This window comes from Accipiter gentilis, chromosome 25, assembly GCF_929443795.1.
Source record: "Accipiter gentilis chromosome 25, bAccGen1.1, whole genome shotgun sequence".
Lineage (NCBI taxonomy): Eukaryota > Metazoa > Chordata > Aves > Accipitriformes > Accipitridae > Astur > Astur gentilis.
The window spans coordinates 5,368,199-5,385,886 of record NC_064904.1 but is presented as its reverse complement, the minus strand read 5'-3'; the positions used below and the strand labels follow the sequence as shown (position 1 = coordinate 5,385,886).

Here is a 17,688-nt window from a genome sequence, read left to right as displayed (position 1 = left end):
TACAAAGACAGAGCATTTCTACAAAGTTCTGGCTGCCAATATAATGGAAAATAAACATTTTTCTACACTTAAAAAACCAAACAAACAAAAAAAAAACCCAACACATTCAGCCATTCCTAGCCAAGATTTTCTTTGTGTATCAAAATACATTCTCACTCACCGTTAAATTTTCAAGTTTTTTACATTTTTAATATATATAGTTCTAGCAGTTTGGGTTTGTTTTTTTTCTTCTGTGGCTTTGTTTTGTTTTGGTTTTTTTAACACAGTCTTCAGTTTTGAGTAACTATTTTAAACAGAATAAATAGTCTGTAGATCAAGTAGAAAACTAATTGTCAAGAATGAATTGTAAAGTAAATTACCTTTCCATTGATAGCCCACAGGGCTATTTTTTTGCCACTTTTTCAAAAGGTTTTATTTAAACATACACACAGAAAGCACATATTACACTGCTGTTGTATGTAAAAACAAGCAAGCAACCCTCCACTGCCAAGGCTGGTGGTTCACATGTGGACAGGGGAAAAAAAAAAAAAGGATTAAATAAACTTGAGAGGCCATTTGTTTGCATAAGTTAATTTCTGAGAAATTAAGGCGCCCAAAACTGTGCTCAGGTTCACCTAAAAAGTAAGGTCAATTCCTAGCATCAGCAGCTACACTAAGTCCCACTGTCAACTAGAATGAAAAATGGCACAAAACATGCAACTAGAATGAAACATGGCACAAAAGCATTAAATACATCACATGAACTCAGATTTCAAGATAAAGGATCTTCCTGAACTTGGCTCATGGCACTCTGAACAAACAGCAGTGCATGGATAAAGTACTTTGAAAGTATTAAAATCAGAACTTAGAAAAGATTTTATAGTTGGCATAATTTTGCAAAAGCTAGATGTTACAAATCCTGTAAATTTGTACAGAAGTTAACCTGAAGCAGACAATTACGGGATTTTAAACTGCCTGACAATATCATCCAGTCATCTTAGAGTACCTTTCCAAATTATTTTTTTGATCCTGCAGATTAATACTTTATATAGAATATGAAATGCTGTTCTGGAACAAATCAGTAAAATGGAGCAGATACGTTAAGGTGTAGCCAGATTAACACTGGGGGAAAGTTTAGGTAGTCTAGCTTTTAACATGGGCTATTAAAAATATACTTTAACTAACCTCCATTTAAAAAAAAAAACAAACAAAAACCAACCAACCAAAAAAACCCCAAACAAACAAGAAACACCCACAATCTCAAGACTGTCCCCTCAAAGTTACTAAAAAAACCCCCAAAAAAACCAAACCGAAAAAACCCAAAAGGAAAAAAAACCACCAAAACCAACCACACAGAACCCAAGAAAAACAAAACCAAAAGAAAACCACGGTTCCCTATCTAAACTTGTTTTATAACCGACAAATGACTTTTATATTTTGTACTCTTTGGCAGGGTATCTATGAAATCAAAATACACACTGACAAATTGAACCCTTCCTGAGAAGGGTTCACAGTCATAAATTCATTTATAATGTGTTATGTGGGAGACAGCAAGTCATAACAATTTGAAAATCAACAACATGGAATGTACCAACAGATTTATGAAGAATGACAGTAGCAGTTATTTACATGTTCAGGATAGTTAATTATTCTTTATGAATTAGGTTTCCCCCATATAAATTAGAAAACTACAAAAAGTCAAAATTGGGAGAAAACCCCACTGTCTTTAAAAGTTCAAGTAAAAACATCTTTGCAGCACTTTCCTTAGACAATAGCGTATTGCTCGTATAAAAGGTCTCTTATCCTATAGAAGTCCTGACAGAGACAGCCTTCTAATCCAATGCGCCCCGTTTCAGTCTGAAACAAAAGACATGTTTCAATTTATTATCTTTACACCAATGAGAAACTTAATTTTCATTCAGAATATTATTTACCAACATGTTTAAGACACAGAACACCTACCCTGCGAACAGCCACCAGATTGTTGCACACAAGCACTCCTCCTACAAATTCAGCTTGTATTCCTTCTCGCAGGAGAACTTGCTTGAAGTCAGACAGTCTTGGCTCATTCATAAACACAGACTGATGTCCAAGAACCTTTAAACAATACACACAATTTTAACACTTCTGCTACTTAATACCTTCCATTTTTCCAAAGATCTCCTTATCATTGTGTTGGCAGCAGTGTAGCCTAGACTACAGGACTATAAGTGAGAAGATTGGTTCTATTTCTGTTCACCTGCAGCAATACATTTCCAGGATAGAAAGGCCTTAGAAGTTTTATCCATCAAGTAAAGGAAAAGTTTCTGTCTTTGCTCACATATTGAAGACAAATGGAAAGCTGACATTGAAGGTCCCTCTTCCAAGCCATGTTATGCCAGGGACACAGCTGCAGTAAGCTGTACTGCTGATCAGATTAAATACTTCTATGACAGTTGTCATGAATCTGAACAGGCTTTAGAGTTGTCTCCTCATTTATCTAACTCCTAGAACAGACTATATTCAGGACTGTGCAAGAGTATCTTAAAAAGCAATTCCAGGATTAGAAGGCATTGTAATCATTCAATGAAAAGATAAAATAATATCTACCCACATGCAAAGTATTTTAATTTAAGAGTAAAGATAAATTTCTAGAAAAGATTTAATGAACTCTCAAATCACTACTATAGAAGCAGACATATGAATTTCAAAGATTCGTATCTCCAGTATATGAAGTATTTTCCATAGCATCAACAAAACATTAATAAAATCCAAGAGTGACTAAACGCCAATTAATTTCTCAATCTGCAAGTACTAACTACAAATATGAAACATGCTAATTAAAATCTTATCTTCATAAATAGATGGTACTGTATGCTAGGCACTGTTAGCGTATGCAAGAGATCATCCTTGCTGAAAAGCATAAAATCTGAATAAAGAACAGTACCAGGTTTAACAAAGAGAAAACCAAACATGAAAATCCAGTTTCAGTTAGGCTTTCATTTGAATAAGATCACTGTATCAACCTCTAAGCACTCAAAAAAAGACAAATAAATACAGAGCTGTTTGAAGTCCAGATCAGTGTAATTTCTGTACCTCATGAGGTGGCAGAGGTTCCAAAGTAGGAATGATCTCACTCTCCTCACACATCTCCTTGTCATCATCACCAAAGAGGCTTTTCATGGCCTTCTGTTGTGCAATGACACTAGAGTCTGAAGAAGGCATATCTACTTGCATCTCTAAGTCTTCATCTTCCCTCAGCTCTCCCTCTTCCAAAATAACTCCAGTATCCACTTTTGAAACCCGCATGTCCAGAACACCATCTATCCAAGCCAACTCGGCATCCTTAGCTTTACAGAACTGAAGGGAGCTGACAAGAGAATCTTTTAACCTGACCTGGGTTGCACAAAAATAAAAGTACTGTTAGTTTGATGGAAAACACAGATAGTTCTTACTTCAAGCTTTAAAAATTAGCATTTTTCCTTTCACTGTCTCTCCACATAGGTTTGATTCACACTCTTTTGTGGAGGGAAAGGAGAGAAATGGTTATCACCAAGGCAGTATGTTCTATACTTTTAAAATATAATTCTTATAACCCTCACATCACTACTCAATGTAAAAAGCAGCAGAGATCAATACCTTTTTTGTCTCGGTTAAAATAACAGAACCACCTATAGAACTGCAAACTTGAGTTTAACTTACAGCAAGTGCAATCAATTCCTTTTAAAACACCAGAAACATTTTTGCAGCCAAGAAGTTCCTCAGTTGGCCTTAGTAAATCTAAGGAAATTTTCTATAGATACATTTAGGTTACTGGACAGCAGTTCCAAATTTCAACCCTCCAAAAAGATTATAATTAATATATTATTGTAAGAAGGGATGTTGTAAATATCACATTTTAAAGTGACCAAAACGTTACCTTACACTGACTCCTCTGGTGCATTCCAGGACCTTAACCCATTAAATAAAGCCCTACTCTGAAAGACTGTTATCCACATGAGATTGTGCATCATCCCCATAGCAGAATCAAGGCTGCAACTGTACGAAGGATACTGCAACTATCTATCCATCTGAAACACAGTTCACTGAAAAGACACTGGGATTCTGATGCCCCACTCATACCTATTATTTTCTAATTCAATGTCTCCAGTGTACTCCATCTGCCCAGAAAGCTTCAAACAGAAAAGCAAACTAAAGCTATGCAGAAGACTGAATTTCCCCTTTTTATATATAAAAAATTGATACTAAATATGAGACAATTACAATTTTATTCAGATAAATACTTTGTGAAAAAAAATCACAATCCTGTCACTTCCTGCACACTAGCAATCCTCATAGCTTTGAAAAAAACCAACAAACCCACGCAACAAAAAAACAACAACCAACAAACTAAACACAGAAAACACTGCTGTTTTAAAACCATCAGAACGGGATAATTTTGAATAACTGAACCTTTTCACTTGCTACAGGGCAACAGATTCTTCTCTGGAAAGAAGCAGAAATACCTCTTTCAACAATTCTACTGATGTTTTTCTATTAACTTTAAAAGGACAGAATCAATAAAGGACTAATCCTAAAGTGCATGCGAGAGACTTTCCTCTAAACAACTTCAAAAGTTGAATCGGGACCATACACAATTTTCACATACTTCAGACAAATTAGCCAAGTTTTCTTATTTAGAGCTTAACCGTGAAAATTAAATGCAATATAGCGACACATATTGCATATCACAACACGTATTATAACCTTACTTTCCAAGGACCATCACATTCACTTTTTTCGGGCATTAGGTTTGTGTTATTTATTGATAACATTAACTTGCTCCTAACTTTACATGTTCATTCTTAAGTATTATTTAGGCACAAAGGACTTTTTTTATCTTTGCTTTCTAAGGCTCCCCTTCAGATTCCAAAAAAATCCTGAAGTACTGTACAGTGGTACTCTAAATATAGGCATTATAAAGCTATTAAGACTTGAGTAAACTGATGTTCCCATGGTCATGAACCTCGCCTTTTGCACTACAGGTAAAACCGCACTGATCTCATGTTTAAGCTCCTAAACACTTCTTCTGAATAGTAAGTATAAGGAGAATGATTACCTAGAAGACAGAAAAATGCTAGTGATGTCTTGATCACACAAACCCAAGTGTACACACAGGTAGTACTACCTCACCTCTTCCAAAGGACGGAGGGCAAAATTAGAGTCTGCCAATACAGCTCTACTGCAGTTCACAGTAGTTACACCACTAACAAATTCCAGTACCTTACCTGGTAAATGTGAGTTTCACTGGTTGCATCTACAGTTTCATGCAGTTTTGGCATGTAAACTTTAATATCTTTTCCACCAAAAGCTCTGCAACATTCTGCAAGGTCCTGACTGGCCTCAGGTGGTCCGTGGACAATGATCAGTTGTCTTGGTTTCATTTGGTTAATAATTTTTTTAATTGAGTCCCCATCTGAGCGTCCTTCATAGTCAATGTATGTAACTCTGGCTCTAGTTTGAATTAAAAACCCCAAGAATAACATATTTTAGTTTAAAAGATTAAACCTTCGAGTGCTCCAAAATATTTCATTTAAAAATGGAAGATATTTTGAAATTATTTTACATCAGCAAAAGCTGTCAGCACAATATATATTAGGGATCAGTAAAATACAGACCTGCCAAATATCAGCATGTATGTGTACTTAACACCATAAATTCCCAACATTCACTTACATAGTTATCCAAAACATGAGATAAGCATGTTTGAGAAGTTCTTCTTTTAACAAAATACATATATATACACTTGAGTATCTACGCTAACATACTATTGTATCATTTGTTCTTCCTCCTTCACTTGTCTCCCAGACAGGGAACAAACAGCAAATTTCTTAAGACAGTGAGGAACTGTAAGACTCAGTACTATGCTCCCAGAAAGACTAGCAAAAAACTAACTCAGATAACTTGGGGGAAAAAAACTAAAAAGCAAGCCCTTTTCCACTTTCTCACTTCCAAGCTGGCCTTTTATCCAATTTGAACCATACCCATGCCACTATTTTAGCAGAACTGACAGGAACAACAAAGCCACTCACTTAATTTCCATGGATTCTGTTGCAGAAATACATTTGGTAGGAACATCTGACAAATCCTGGTCCATAGGCTCTTCTCCATTTGTCAAACCAGACTCCAATTTGCTTTTTTCTTCTTCTGTTGCTTGAAGTTCTGGAACTAGAAAATCCTCAGGTCTAAAGAATGAAAGGCATTTTGCTTTTAGTAGTCTTACACTAAAACCAAAGCACTACATAATATAAAAAACAAACAATGCTAATTATTACTACTGAGATGTTTTATAATTGTTATTGCCAACAATTTTATTTCACTCGCCTTCAATATTTCCATATTTGAACAGAAGTCATTTGGAAATTATCATCTTCCTATCTTAACAAAGATATCTTGGGAAATACTAGCAAATTGAGGATTCCTAGCAGTATTCCTTATGCAAATAAGACAAGTATCACTAGATTTTTCTAGGCTGAACAATGTTCTTGCCCCTCATCATAAATTTATCAAAATTATGTGTAATTTAAAGCAGGAAAAAAGTCAGGTTAAAAAAAAAAAATCAATTAAATCTTACAAGATTTAAAAAAAAAAAAGCCTGAAGTGGAAGCACATCCTAAGAGGTGTGAACATGTGAACACAGGCCAAGGATCAGCACTCTGCAGCTTCAATCCTATCATAAGCTTCCTGTGAGACTTAACGTAAACTGCCCTAACTGTTCAAAAGTTACTGTAGTTGGAAGAGTACAAAATTATGATTTTTATTTTTATTACTTCTGGTTTTGAATTATTTCATAGCTACTACATGTTAGTATGCATTATCACCACATACTTGATAATCTCGCCATATTCATCCCATTTAATTCTTTCTTCAGGGGCTGGAAACATTGGGTAAGACTTCTTTGCCTGTTTGAAGAAACTTCCTTTCCGACTACCTTCACCTTTCATCATCAAATCATGTTTGGTCTTATGTACAGTTGGCTGATCAATATCCTCTTCAGCATCACTCTCATCACTGGAATCGATATCTGCCCTGAAATGATGTTCCAAAAAAACTAGCACTTCCTTTTTTCCTTCAGGTTTAATATTACATAAACACACTGTCTGGAAAATAACAGTTAACATAACACTAACCAAGGACAAGGGCAGTTTAGGTATCTGAGAAAGAGCTCGCAGTCAAACAGCAGATGAAACAGATCTATAATAACAAGATGATTAAAAGACAACCACTCCCAATTCCTCAGTGCCCTCAAATAAGTCTACCAGCACTATGATTTTCATTTATCCCTCTAAATGGTTGAAGCAGCAGAATGAAATCTCAACTCTGACCATAACAGAAGAATGCAAGAATAGCCAATATACTTACTCTTTAGACTGTTCTAACTTCTTCGCTGCTTCTTTCTTCAGCTTCTCCTTTTCTAGGTATTCTTCAAGCTCTTTTCCTTCCAACTTGACACGTTTTCTCAACTGCAGACACAATTAAAATTAATATTGAGTAGCTAACATGATTTTACTACTTTTCCTACACACTGCTGGCTAGAATATTTGTATTTAAGTGCAAGTACAACTTGTCTGTCACATACAAGACAAGATTATGCAAACATGTGGCACCTTGGCACAGCAACATCATGACAATGTAATCAATGTCTACTTTAACAGAAAAGCCTTTCTAAAAGTATTAAAGTCAAATAGTTTTACAAAAATTTCTTGAAACACCTTCAGGAAATATCTCTAATACGTGAATGCAAATATTCTGAGATGAGCAGTGTTTTTTATAATTTTGGTGTCACTAATGTCAAACCAGAAGAACCTGGCAAAGTCATACTAGCAGGCAAAACAACGCTAAGTTCTATTTCTTGTTTTCTGAAAATCAAATTAGAGTATAGGTCACACTAAATAATACTGAATTCTAGTAACAGTCTAATACTGTAATTCAATGCTCCCAATCCAATCTAGAACTAAACTAAAGCTGCATCATCAGGATTGAAATAATCACTGCAAACACAGGGGTCTCCCATAAGCTAGCAATGTTTACAAGAGAAGTAGACACAGGTATATAAATTATTGAAAACAATTTGAAAGCATGAATAATAATTGTGTTATAATTCCTAACTTTCGCTTATCTTTCTAATTCTGGTGGGATATACTATACTAATTTGACTTAATTCTCCCCTCACCCAAAACCAGAGTATTTTCCAGCAAGAATAATCCATCATATATTGTGATCTGTACATCAACTGCAAGCAGAATTTATTCTATTATAACAAAACCACAAAGTGTTGTCTAAAAGTAAATATTTAAAAGCAACTTCACGCTCATGAGTTTTGCCACACCACCAAAAAGCATTCTGCAGTTCCCAATATGAGACCTATTTTTATGTAAGTTTATCCACAATTGGTTAAACCTGCAACACAGTGATTTCAGATTTCCCTCTGCAACTAGAAGCATTTTCAGTAGATCAAAGAGGAAACTAAGTTCTGTTTTGCTCATATTCCTGCAGATGACCCACAATAAAAAACTTTGAGATACACAGACAGCTCTTACCTCAATATCTATAACTTTTTCAGAAGGATTATCAATCAGGAATCGTGCTAGTGTTCCAGGTGTAGTGCGGTAAGTTAAAATTATAGAGTTTTTGGAATCCTGGCACCACTGAATGAAAAGATCTCTAGAAAACCCACACTCTAGGTCAGGTTGACTGGCAAGAACCACTTTTGGACTAGGCACTCGAGCCAGATCAGACAGACTATGACATAAGGAGAGATGGCGGAACTGAAAAGGATTGTTTCTCTTGTCTTCAAAGCACCTCATCAACTTGTCGCTCATCCATTCAACCTAAAATATGCATTAACAAAAAGTTACCTATAAGAATAAATGTTCTACAATAATGTACAAACCTGATATGATGTACAGGATGCAATATGCACGTGATTACACCTATGTTTCTCAGCAAGTGTAGAAATAATGCTGAGCATAAACAACACAGAAACAAGTACTTCATGTCTTCTTTTTTAACAGCTATAAACTATGCTAATAAGTCTTGTGATAACAACAGTAATGAGTATCAAGAAACATGCCCATAGCCATGACTGGACTCTGTGTTACTTGATCAAAAGATCTGAGTCACAAACATGTACTATGGAATAAAGACAACACCCAGCATTTAGCCATTTTTTACTGTTAAAAAGAAACAAAATACTTTTGCATACATTCCATTACCCTCTTCATAACTGCATTTTAAAATCAAAACATACCTGTGATTTGGAGAACTCCACTACATTGTAGCTGACGTTATTCAAAAGTGCTAGAGAGTAGACTCCCAATCCTGCATCTTTCGTTCTCCAGATCTGATCAAGAAGTTGAGCAAGTTCCAGAACTCTGCCTGCTGTATCCACAGCTATTAATACGTTTCCATCACCTCGTAATGTCTCTAAAACATTAGCTAAGAAGAATTAAAAACATTAAAAACCCACTTACACTTTGAACCAAAATCAGAATGTTTGTGGCATGGCTTTTTTTGTTTGTTACATCACACTAGCAATCATAATTAAAAGCAAATTGAACACAGAAATAAATCAAAATTCAAAAGCGATCCAAACCCACATTTCCACCAAAATTAAAGGGAGCTGGAGTTTCCTTGGTAGCTCTGAAGATCTCACTGCCTTGATACTACTTTTTCTTTCTTTATAAAAAACAAACAAACAAAACCCAGTAAAATGGAGTTTAAAAAAGAATGTGCTGAGGAAGGTAATTTAAAAATCCCTTAAGAGATTAATTGATACTGGATAAAATACACTTTTTTCAAATAAGGTTCATTGCGTTCAGGAAAATGTTTAACCCACAGGATCAGTACCACCAGAAAAGAGTAATTCAAAATTTGTTACATTTTAATAAAGGTTCTTAGTTTGGATAGTTATGAATTTCTCATAGAAAAACAATTTACAGTGGCTAACAAATCACATTACTGCTATTTTCAAGCCCAAACAGAATACATACTTAGTAGCTGTTCATCTCTTTGCTTCCTCCTGGGTTGTACGTAAGTAGCATTAAATGAATCTGTAATAAGCAATGAAGGCCTGCTCAACATTTCCAAGGAACATCCATTCAGATGGCTGTGGAAAAAAGGCAAAAAATCTCACTTTTTGCAATTCTATTTTACGAGAAAAAATAAGACAGCTAGCTTCCAGATGTTTGCATGTACAGAAATCAAACTCCTCAGTAGCTGAATGTTTCCTGCTTCAAACTTAGAAATAAATAAAACTGAGTGGAATGAAGAAACCCAGAGTTAATGCTTATTTCAAATTGATTAATCTGAATGCAAGTGAAATTAGTGGTCATCTCAGAGCTGGAAAGGCACTACTACTACCATACCTGTTTATCACACACTAAACAATGCACAACTAACACAACATCTAAGAAACATGTATTGCTATGTCGAACTTACATCTCCCTCTTGTGGTTGAAATCAACTGCATAAACAATTTCTTCCTCCCCATCCTTGACAATCTTCCAAATTGTGCCTCCTATCATGTGGCCAGCTGGCAATGGTGTGATTGACAAACCATGTCCTTTGCCTACAAAAGTTTTCAGTATTTTAGGTACATTACATGTATTACATGTAATACATTACATGTATTAAAATCCATTATTCTGAATAAGAGAGAGTAATTTTAAACAACTGAATGCCGAAATTATTATTGGGGAAAAACATCAAATGAAGTATGAAAAATCAGTAACATATCTGTTCTTCCCATCTAACCACTAACTTCAAAATTTTTTGCAATTCACTTCTATTTTGCCTCCAGAAAAAGAAACTAAAGTGAAGATTACTTCTTCCCTCCACCATCCACCAGTATTCAGAGGCACTGCAGAGCTGCTCTAACTATAGACCTAAACAACAGTAAATGATATAACAAACATATTGCAAGCAAGCAAGTACACTGGTGAAAGGCAGACTCCTCTCTGGGGCAACACAAAATGTTTCATATATCATTCACTGTCGAGGTACATAAAACACACATATAAATTACACAAACTGGAAGTTTTCCAGAACAACAAACATGCAAGTCAGGGATGCTGCAGTCAGGGATGACTAATCTTTTCAGCACCTGATGCTTTTTTTTTTTTTTAAATAATGCACTGTTGCTCCTCATCACTGGTGCTAGCCCATTTCTTTGTGAGAGTAAAACTAGACCATCCCATGACCATTACTCACTGAGTTCACTGCATTCCACCAACTTGAACGGAAGTGCACAGCTTTAATAATTAAAACATATATTACTGGATGGATGCATCCATTGAGTCTTTCTGAGTCACTTCCATTAAATATGAAAGAAGTAGGGTGTTTTAAAAAAGCTGTTCACTAAAATTACTTTTAGGATGTAAAAGTTAGCAGCATGGACATAGCCTTCCTACAAATATTTTGAAAAAGGGTCAGCAGACTTTCAAGGATGGCATCCCATTTCTATTTTCCAAATTACAGGGCAAGTATTTTGGCAAGCAGCATTCAGGAACTGGGACATACTGCATCTCAGAGACAAGCTGCTGGTGGTCAGATTATACGTGTCTTTGTTCAAGAACATGGTTTCCATTTCATTCTGATCTTTAAATTCAACAAGAGTGAAAAGCTGCACAGTTCCTAGCAATAAGCTACACTAAGTATCATTCAGAGTCAGTGAAGACCTCACTAAATCATCCACATGCTGTAACTTAATCTCTGCAACCTATCCATTCACTAGAAAGCTTTCCTTTGTGTTACTGGTTACTGAAGAGTTCTGAGGTATCTACCACTAGGCATGAGTAAATGCATTTGAGAGATGGGCTAATTCCAAGAAAAGTTACAAAAACACAAAAGAGAAACAAATCTCTAAATATGCTTTGGCATGACCTCCTCCTTGTTAAGTGGAAATTCTACCCATTTCCACATACAATTACTGACGCAAACACTCAGCTGATATAGACTGATGCACACTGCTACTGAATTCAGTCCTGCAAAATGCACATTTCAAAATTTACTCCCTTGAAAAAAAAAGTTACTTTAACTCTTAATGTCTCTGTTGCCTTTCACTAAAAGTCATTTATTGAAACTTTAGTGACAACTTTACCTTTCAAGTTCACAATCTGAGAAAACTTCAGCTGTTGTATCTTATCAAAGGCGGCATCTACATCATCCAAGGTAAAGAGTGTGAAATCTTCAGTATTATGGCGGGACTAAAACAAATAAGAAGTATAAAGCATTCAAGAACATGAGCACTCTACCATATCAAAGGTGCTGTGTATGAGAGTATCAACTTAAGTATACCTGGTAGAGATCATACATAAACATCTGTCCCATTTTATATACAGGAATAGTTGCATAAATTGCGCAATTCAACCCCATTTTTCCAACTGCATATGGAAGAGCACCAAGGTGTAGAGGGTCAGGATGAGAAAGAAGAACAGCATCAACCTGGTGTACGTGTCTACAAAAAGAGGGACAACAGAAGTTGGTGAAAAGAGTTCTGTATGGTGTTAGATACTCCCTATTATGGCTACTTAGTCTGAATGACAAACAAGAAAACTTAAATCCTTCCAGCTTTAGAACAAAGTTTTAAAAATTATAACTAAAAATTACAGCTATTTCCAAATCTTCAAGTACTTTAAAATGCAAATGACTTCCAAAAACATAATTTCAAGGTCTGGAAGACTTAAGTTTCACATCAAATTCTTGATTAAAAAGACCTTAATATATACCTGGACACCAGAAAGTACACTAACTGAGGGGCCAAACATACTATCAATGCAGACATGCTACAACTTTTCTCCTGATGAGAAAGATCAAGTAACAGGACCAAAGACACCACCATCTTTGAACTGATAAGTATCAAATCAAAATATATTTCTTTAAAAACAGAAAAGGTCAAATATATCATTTAAGTGGCACATAATTTTTTTTTTTAATTAATTTTAAAAACAGAAGATTTTTTTCTTGCAAAGTGTTGCATAAAATAAGAACTCAAGACTAAAAACTTACCACCTATCATAATTGAAAAACTTGAGGGCATAAAGCACATGCAACAAGTGAAAATACAAGCTGAGCTGAAAGCTTTTTGTTCCCTCATGTAGTAACCAGGGCACAGACATTCTTCTCGATGGCTGTTATTTAAAAAGGGATTTAATCTAATTGCTTCTCAGGTAACACAGTCAAAAAAATTTATAAATTATCCTCACTTGAAAAATTTTATAAACTATCCTTAGTACATACTAATCCTCAATTAACACTTCAAACACTACAAGTGTGTCAATGCTAGAAAAGTGAATTTATAAAAATAGCATTGCAAAGCTTAGCTTCTTTCAGGAATTTCCATGTTTCAGTCCTAACCTTGTAATCAATGCTTGCACCAGCAAGGCTCCTTGCTGTAAACCTGCAGAAGTTCAGTATTAAAGTCTAGACAGGTTTATTTCTTTACAGGGCTGGGATAACTAGCAGAAGCTGTTTTCCTGACTGACAGTCTATTCAATTTGAAACAAGAGGCTAGAGTTGAACCACTTTGTATTCCACCTACATACACTAAGGATTCTTTCATTTAAAACTTAGTTAACCATTCTAAATTAGTTTAGAGCCAAGGTCAGTCTTCCATAAACTCTTCTCTGTATGATGTTTATGAAAAAAACCAAAACCACGCCAAAACAAACACAGAACAGTTTGAGGATTACAGTTAAAAGATGTAACTCAGTAGACTCACAAGAAAAAAACCAAGCTTCTATTGAAAATGTTTCAGCAGCATAATTCCCTTCACATAAAACATACTTCAAACAACAACAAAAGAACAATTTTATATTTAACATCACCATACACATACCATTACATGGTATTTTGAAAACTTTCAGAAAAGGACAAGACCTATTAAAAAAAAAGTGTACGAACTGAAGTACTTACTTCCTCAGAGAATCAATAATATCCATAGAAAAGTTTTCATCCCAGCCACAGTCCAAAAGAAAACGAAATTCATCTACTTGTAACAGATAGCAAAGGGCAGATTCCTCCTGCACCCCTGAAAGCGTAGTTAACTTGATAATCGATGTCATTTTCCTCTCCAACTGTTTAATCTCCAAAAGAACTAATCTGAACGGGGGAAGAAAATATTTCATTGACTAAACCAAGGGAAAAGTCTATTTATTTATATCTAACTTCATACATTTCTGAGAATACACACGATAACACACGTGAATACTGTTCAACATAGCTACTGGATATCAATTAACTCTCAGATAGTTAACTTTTGATCGTTGTAGGTCTTTTATTATTAGAAAGAGGGCTGGTTTTTTAACAAGGAATAAAAAAAAAAAAAAAAGGGCTCACTAGGAGCAGTGCCGTTAACAGCGGCCCCCCCCGGGGGCGTATGGGGGCACCGAGACATGGCGCATCCAGGGCTGCGGCCCCTCAAGCCCAGCCACTGCCCGAGACGGGGCGGCTCCAGCACCCTGCCGGGCTCCGCCGCCGAGACGGCGGCCCGGCCCTGATGGGGCAAACCTCGCCGGCCGGGCCTGGCGTTAAGGGGCCGAGCCCTGCGCCCACGCCAGTCCCGAGAGGAAGAGGAGAAAGAAGATGAGGAAGAGAAGGGCGAGCTCGGCGAGGACAAGCCGAGCGCTTCACGCCTCAGCACCGGGCCGAGCTCGGCTCCCCGCGGGGAGGAGAGGGGCATTCGGCAGCGAGGGCTGGGGCCGACCCGCAGCGCTGCCCCCCGAGCCGCCCCCGCCGCTACCTGCCTCGCGGACCGCCCGCGCGCCGGCCTCCCTCAAGCCCACCAGGGCCCGCGCCCGCCACCTCCGCCCCGTGCGGGACCCTCCGCCATCTTGCGGGAGGCGGGGAGGAGGAGGAGGAGGAGGAGGAGGGAAGGTGGAAGGGTAACGGACGGCACCACCGCGAGGCCGCCGGGGGTGAAGGCCCTCCTCCCCCTCTCGCTGCGCAGCCGGTGGTCTCGCCCGGCCTGCTCGCGCCGCCCGTTGCCCTTGGTGCGGCCGCTGCGCGGGGCCCGTCGGCAGCGAGGAGCGGTACCGGCCGGGGCCCGCGTGGGGGAGGGGAGCAGCCGAGAGGGTGTTTCTGTGGTACCGGCGTCCGTCTGCGCCGGGGGCGCCTCGCCCTGTCCCCTTCGGCCGGGACACGGGACCGGGGAGTGGGAGCGCCCCTCAGCCCCAGGGCTTTATGGCGCTCTTGCCCCCGCGGGCACGGGCGTGCGGGGGGCGGTCGGGTTCCCAGGCAGGCCGGGGGCAGCGTTTCTCCGCGCCCGGCGGAGCCGGGAGGCTGGCGGGGCCCTCCCGTGGGTCGGTACCGTGAGCGCCGGCCCGCGCCGCCATCGAGGGCGACGGAGGGAGGAAGGGCCGGGAGAGGTCAGGGCCGCCCGCCGTGCTCCCTCCCCCACACCGCCTCAGGTGCCGCCGGCCCGCAGCGGCTGTGAGAGGAACGGCGCCGTTGGTGCCTGTCGTCTGTAATTAGCATGCCGTTCTGAGCTCGCGGCTGTATGTCTTCCTTGGTGTCTCTTGTAGTTTGCGGCAAGACGCTAATCTAGAAGGCTTCGGTTGGGTTGGAAAGGGCTCGCTGGGTTTTAGAAATGTCCGTTCTTCTTTACCTGTCAGTTCCCCACCGAACGTGCAGCGTATCTTTCAGCCTTGTTACAGATAGTAAAGCGTCTGTCTGCAGGAGTTGAGGTTATAAATACATTTGTAGCGTTTTACAGAACAGCAAACTTTTGTATTGCTAGAGTTACTTTAATGGATGAATTACTCTAGGACATTTAACGGGAACTATTTCAGCGGGGATATCTTAAAAGAGGTGTTCTGTTTCTCTTCCATTTTAGGATAAAATCCTATTTCCCAGGGCCAAGAGTCAGTTAGGATTATTTCTAAGAACCCTGTGTACAGATCTGTGAACAGCATGTGTCTTGTAGGAGGTGTTTGATGGCCTTCGTGTTTATTATGGTGTTGTAGGATCCTAGAAAGTGAGATTAAAGGTGCCAGGTGTGCAACAGTTTCCATGTACGGATCTGTCAGTAACTCTTACCTGTTATGCTTTTTTTTCTAGCAGTCATGGTGAATTTCGCCCAAGCTGTGCGTAATCACTGGGTTCACATCCTTGTTCCCTTAGGATTTGTGATTGGATGCTATTTGGACAGAAGGAATGATGAAAAACTGTCTGCCTTCAGAAACAAGAGTTTACTATATAGAAGGTCTGCTTTATGATGCCTCTTAAATATATATATAGTTACCTTGCAAAGTGCTTCTCTGTTCTTTCTGAGAGTCTTTAAGTACGACCAAAAAAAATCAGTGATGCTGTCAAAATATTAAAGGGAAGAAAGCCCTAAAAATTTCAGCAAGCATACATGAACGGTCATACAATAGGTCACTAATGCCCTCTGAATATTGGGGCTTTAGGAGCCATCTTAGTCATTAAAGAAAGGATCATTAACTGCTGTCAAGTTCTTAGTCATGAAATGTGGAAACCATCATTTTCTCTTTCTAAAACTTCAGCAGGAAACACAGTGCTTGAATTTTAGTTTTCAACTTTTCAGTGATTATTGGAAGCTTCTGTCTTAATTTTAAAATTATCACAATGCATTTTAACTAATAAATTTGTGTCATTTAAAAATAATCAAATTTTTAAAAATTAATACAACATCTATGTTGGCAACTGCTGTGCCTTCACTGAAGGATGTGATTATATACACTGATCACTTTGGGCTTAGTGGCTGACTTCTCAGGGAGAATTTAGGTAACTTAATGCATTGCCTCATCTATGTCAGTTCTCCAAATTCTGTATTAGACCATAGGGTTAACGAAACAGAAAAAAAATATCATGTTGCATAGCATGGACTAATAGTAGGAATGTTATTTTCAGTTTGTAGGTAGATTTTTTTTTATTTTTTTTTTTTTACTCTCGTCTCACCTAAATTAGTTCTGAGTAAGAAAGTAAGCTTACGACATAATCCACCCCACTGTTCCATTAGCACTTTCCTTACTGCAGTTGCTGGTGAAGTTGGGCTGGTATTTCAGCATATTGCAAAAATCCTCTCTGCTTTCACACCTAGTTCTCTTCCCACCAAAGCAGTGCTTTTTTTTTATTTAAGAGAAGTAGAATTTTTCCTTTTGGATCCCATTATGTAAAAAGTGTGTTAACTCCTCAGAGATCAGCTGTTTTTTGCTTCCATTTAAATGAATGGGAGTTAAGAGGACTCAAGCCTTTGAAGCTTTGGAAAGAAAAGAGGAAGCTTCTCAGTATTGAAAGATTTTTAACTGACAATGATTGCAAGGAAAGATAAATTTATACATAACTCTCAAAATTAAGGTATTGTAGAATAATTAATTGCATTTATTAGTAATTATTCTGCAAAAATTATCCTAATTTTAGTTTCTTTCCTCTCTTTCCACACAGAGAGTTGAAGCCTGGTGAAGAAGTTACATGGAAATAAAGGCTGCTGATGAAATGGAAAATATTTTCGTTTGATTCCTCGTCGTATCTCACATGTTGAAAGACTAGGATTATGGTTTTTATCTTGAGAGAATATGTAAAGCTACAGAAAAGGACACCTGCAATTCATCAGTGCTAGTTTAATTTCCAATCTTACTTTTGTCCCCAGAAGTCACGCTCTGGAGCAGGGAGAGGGAATTATGTAATAAAGAAAATCTATGCAAAAATTACTGAACTGTATGGTGTGGACTT

The 17,688-nt window shown here is 38.0% G+C and overlaps 2 protein-coding genes across 4 annotated transcripts; one reads left to right on the top strand and one right to left on the bottom strand.

Moving 5' to 3' along the window:
• Window positions 1-242: 242 nt before the first annotated feature.
• On the bottom strand, window positions 243-14,848 carry CPSF2 (cleavage and polyadenylation specific factor 2). Of its 2 annotated transcripts, XM_049828389.1 has the most exons (15): window positions 14,738-14,848; window positions 13,912-14,097; window positions 12,295-12,454; window positions 12,098-12,203; window positions 10,438-10,567; window positions 9,990-10,105; window positions 9,248-9,435; window positions 8,538-8,828; window positions 7,360-7,460; window positions 6,826-7,026; window positions 6,030-6,182; window positions 5,226-5,451; window positions 3,055-3,354; window positions 1,942-2,076; window positions 243-1,836 (listed from the first exon to the last, which is right to left on the bottom strand). In XM_049828389.1, exons 2-15 carry the CDS (start codon window positions 14,058-14,060, stop codon window positions 1,744-1,746), a joined length of 2,349 nt encoding a protein of 782 aa, XP_049684346.1. In that variant the 5' UTR covers window positions 14,061-14,097; window positions 14,738-14,848; the 3' UTR covers window positions 243-1,743. The 2 variants fall into 2 exon arrangements, with proteins under 2 accessions (XP_049684346.1, XP_049684345.1); XM_049828388.1 differs by lacking the exon at window positions 14,738-14,848 and having other exon boundaries at window positions 13,912-14,244.
• A 66-nt stretch (window positions 14,849-14,914) lies between these two features.
• On the top strand, window positions 14,915-17,666 carry NDUFB1 (NADH:ubiquinone oxidoreductase subunit B1). Of its 2 annotated transcripts, none has more exons than XM_049828398.1 (3): window positions 14,915-15,026; window positions 16,054-16,198; window positions 17,401-17,666. In XM_049828398.1, exons 2-3 carry the CDS (start codon window positions 16,059-16,061, stop codon window positions 17,435-17,437), a joined length of 177 nt encoding a protein of 58 aa, XP_049684355.1. In that variant the 5' UTR covers window positions 14,915-15,026; window positions 16,054-16,058; the 3' UTR covers window positions 17,438-17,666. The 2 variants fall into 2 exon arrangements, with proteins under 2 accessions (XP_049684355.1, XP_049684356.1); XM_049828399.1 differs by having other exon boundaries at window positions 14,918-15,026; window positions 16,057-16,198.
• The last annotated feature ends 22 nt before the right edge of the window (window positions 17,667-17,688 follow it).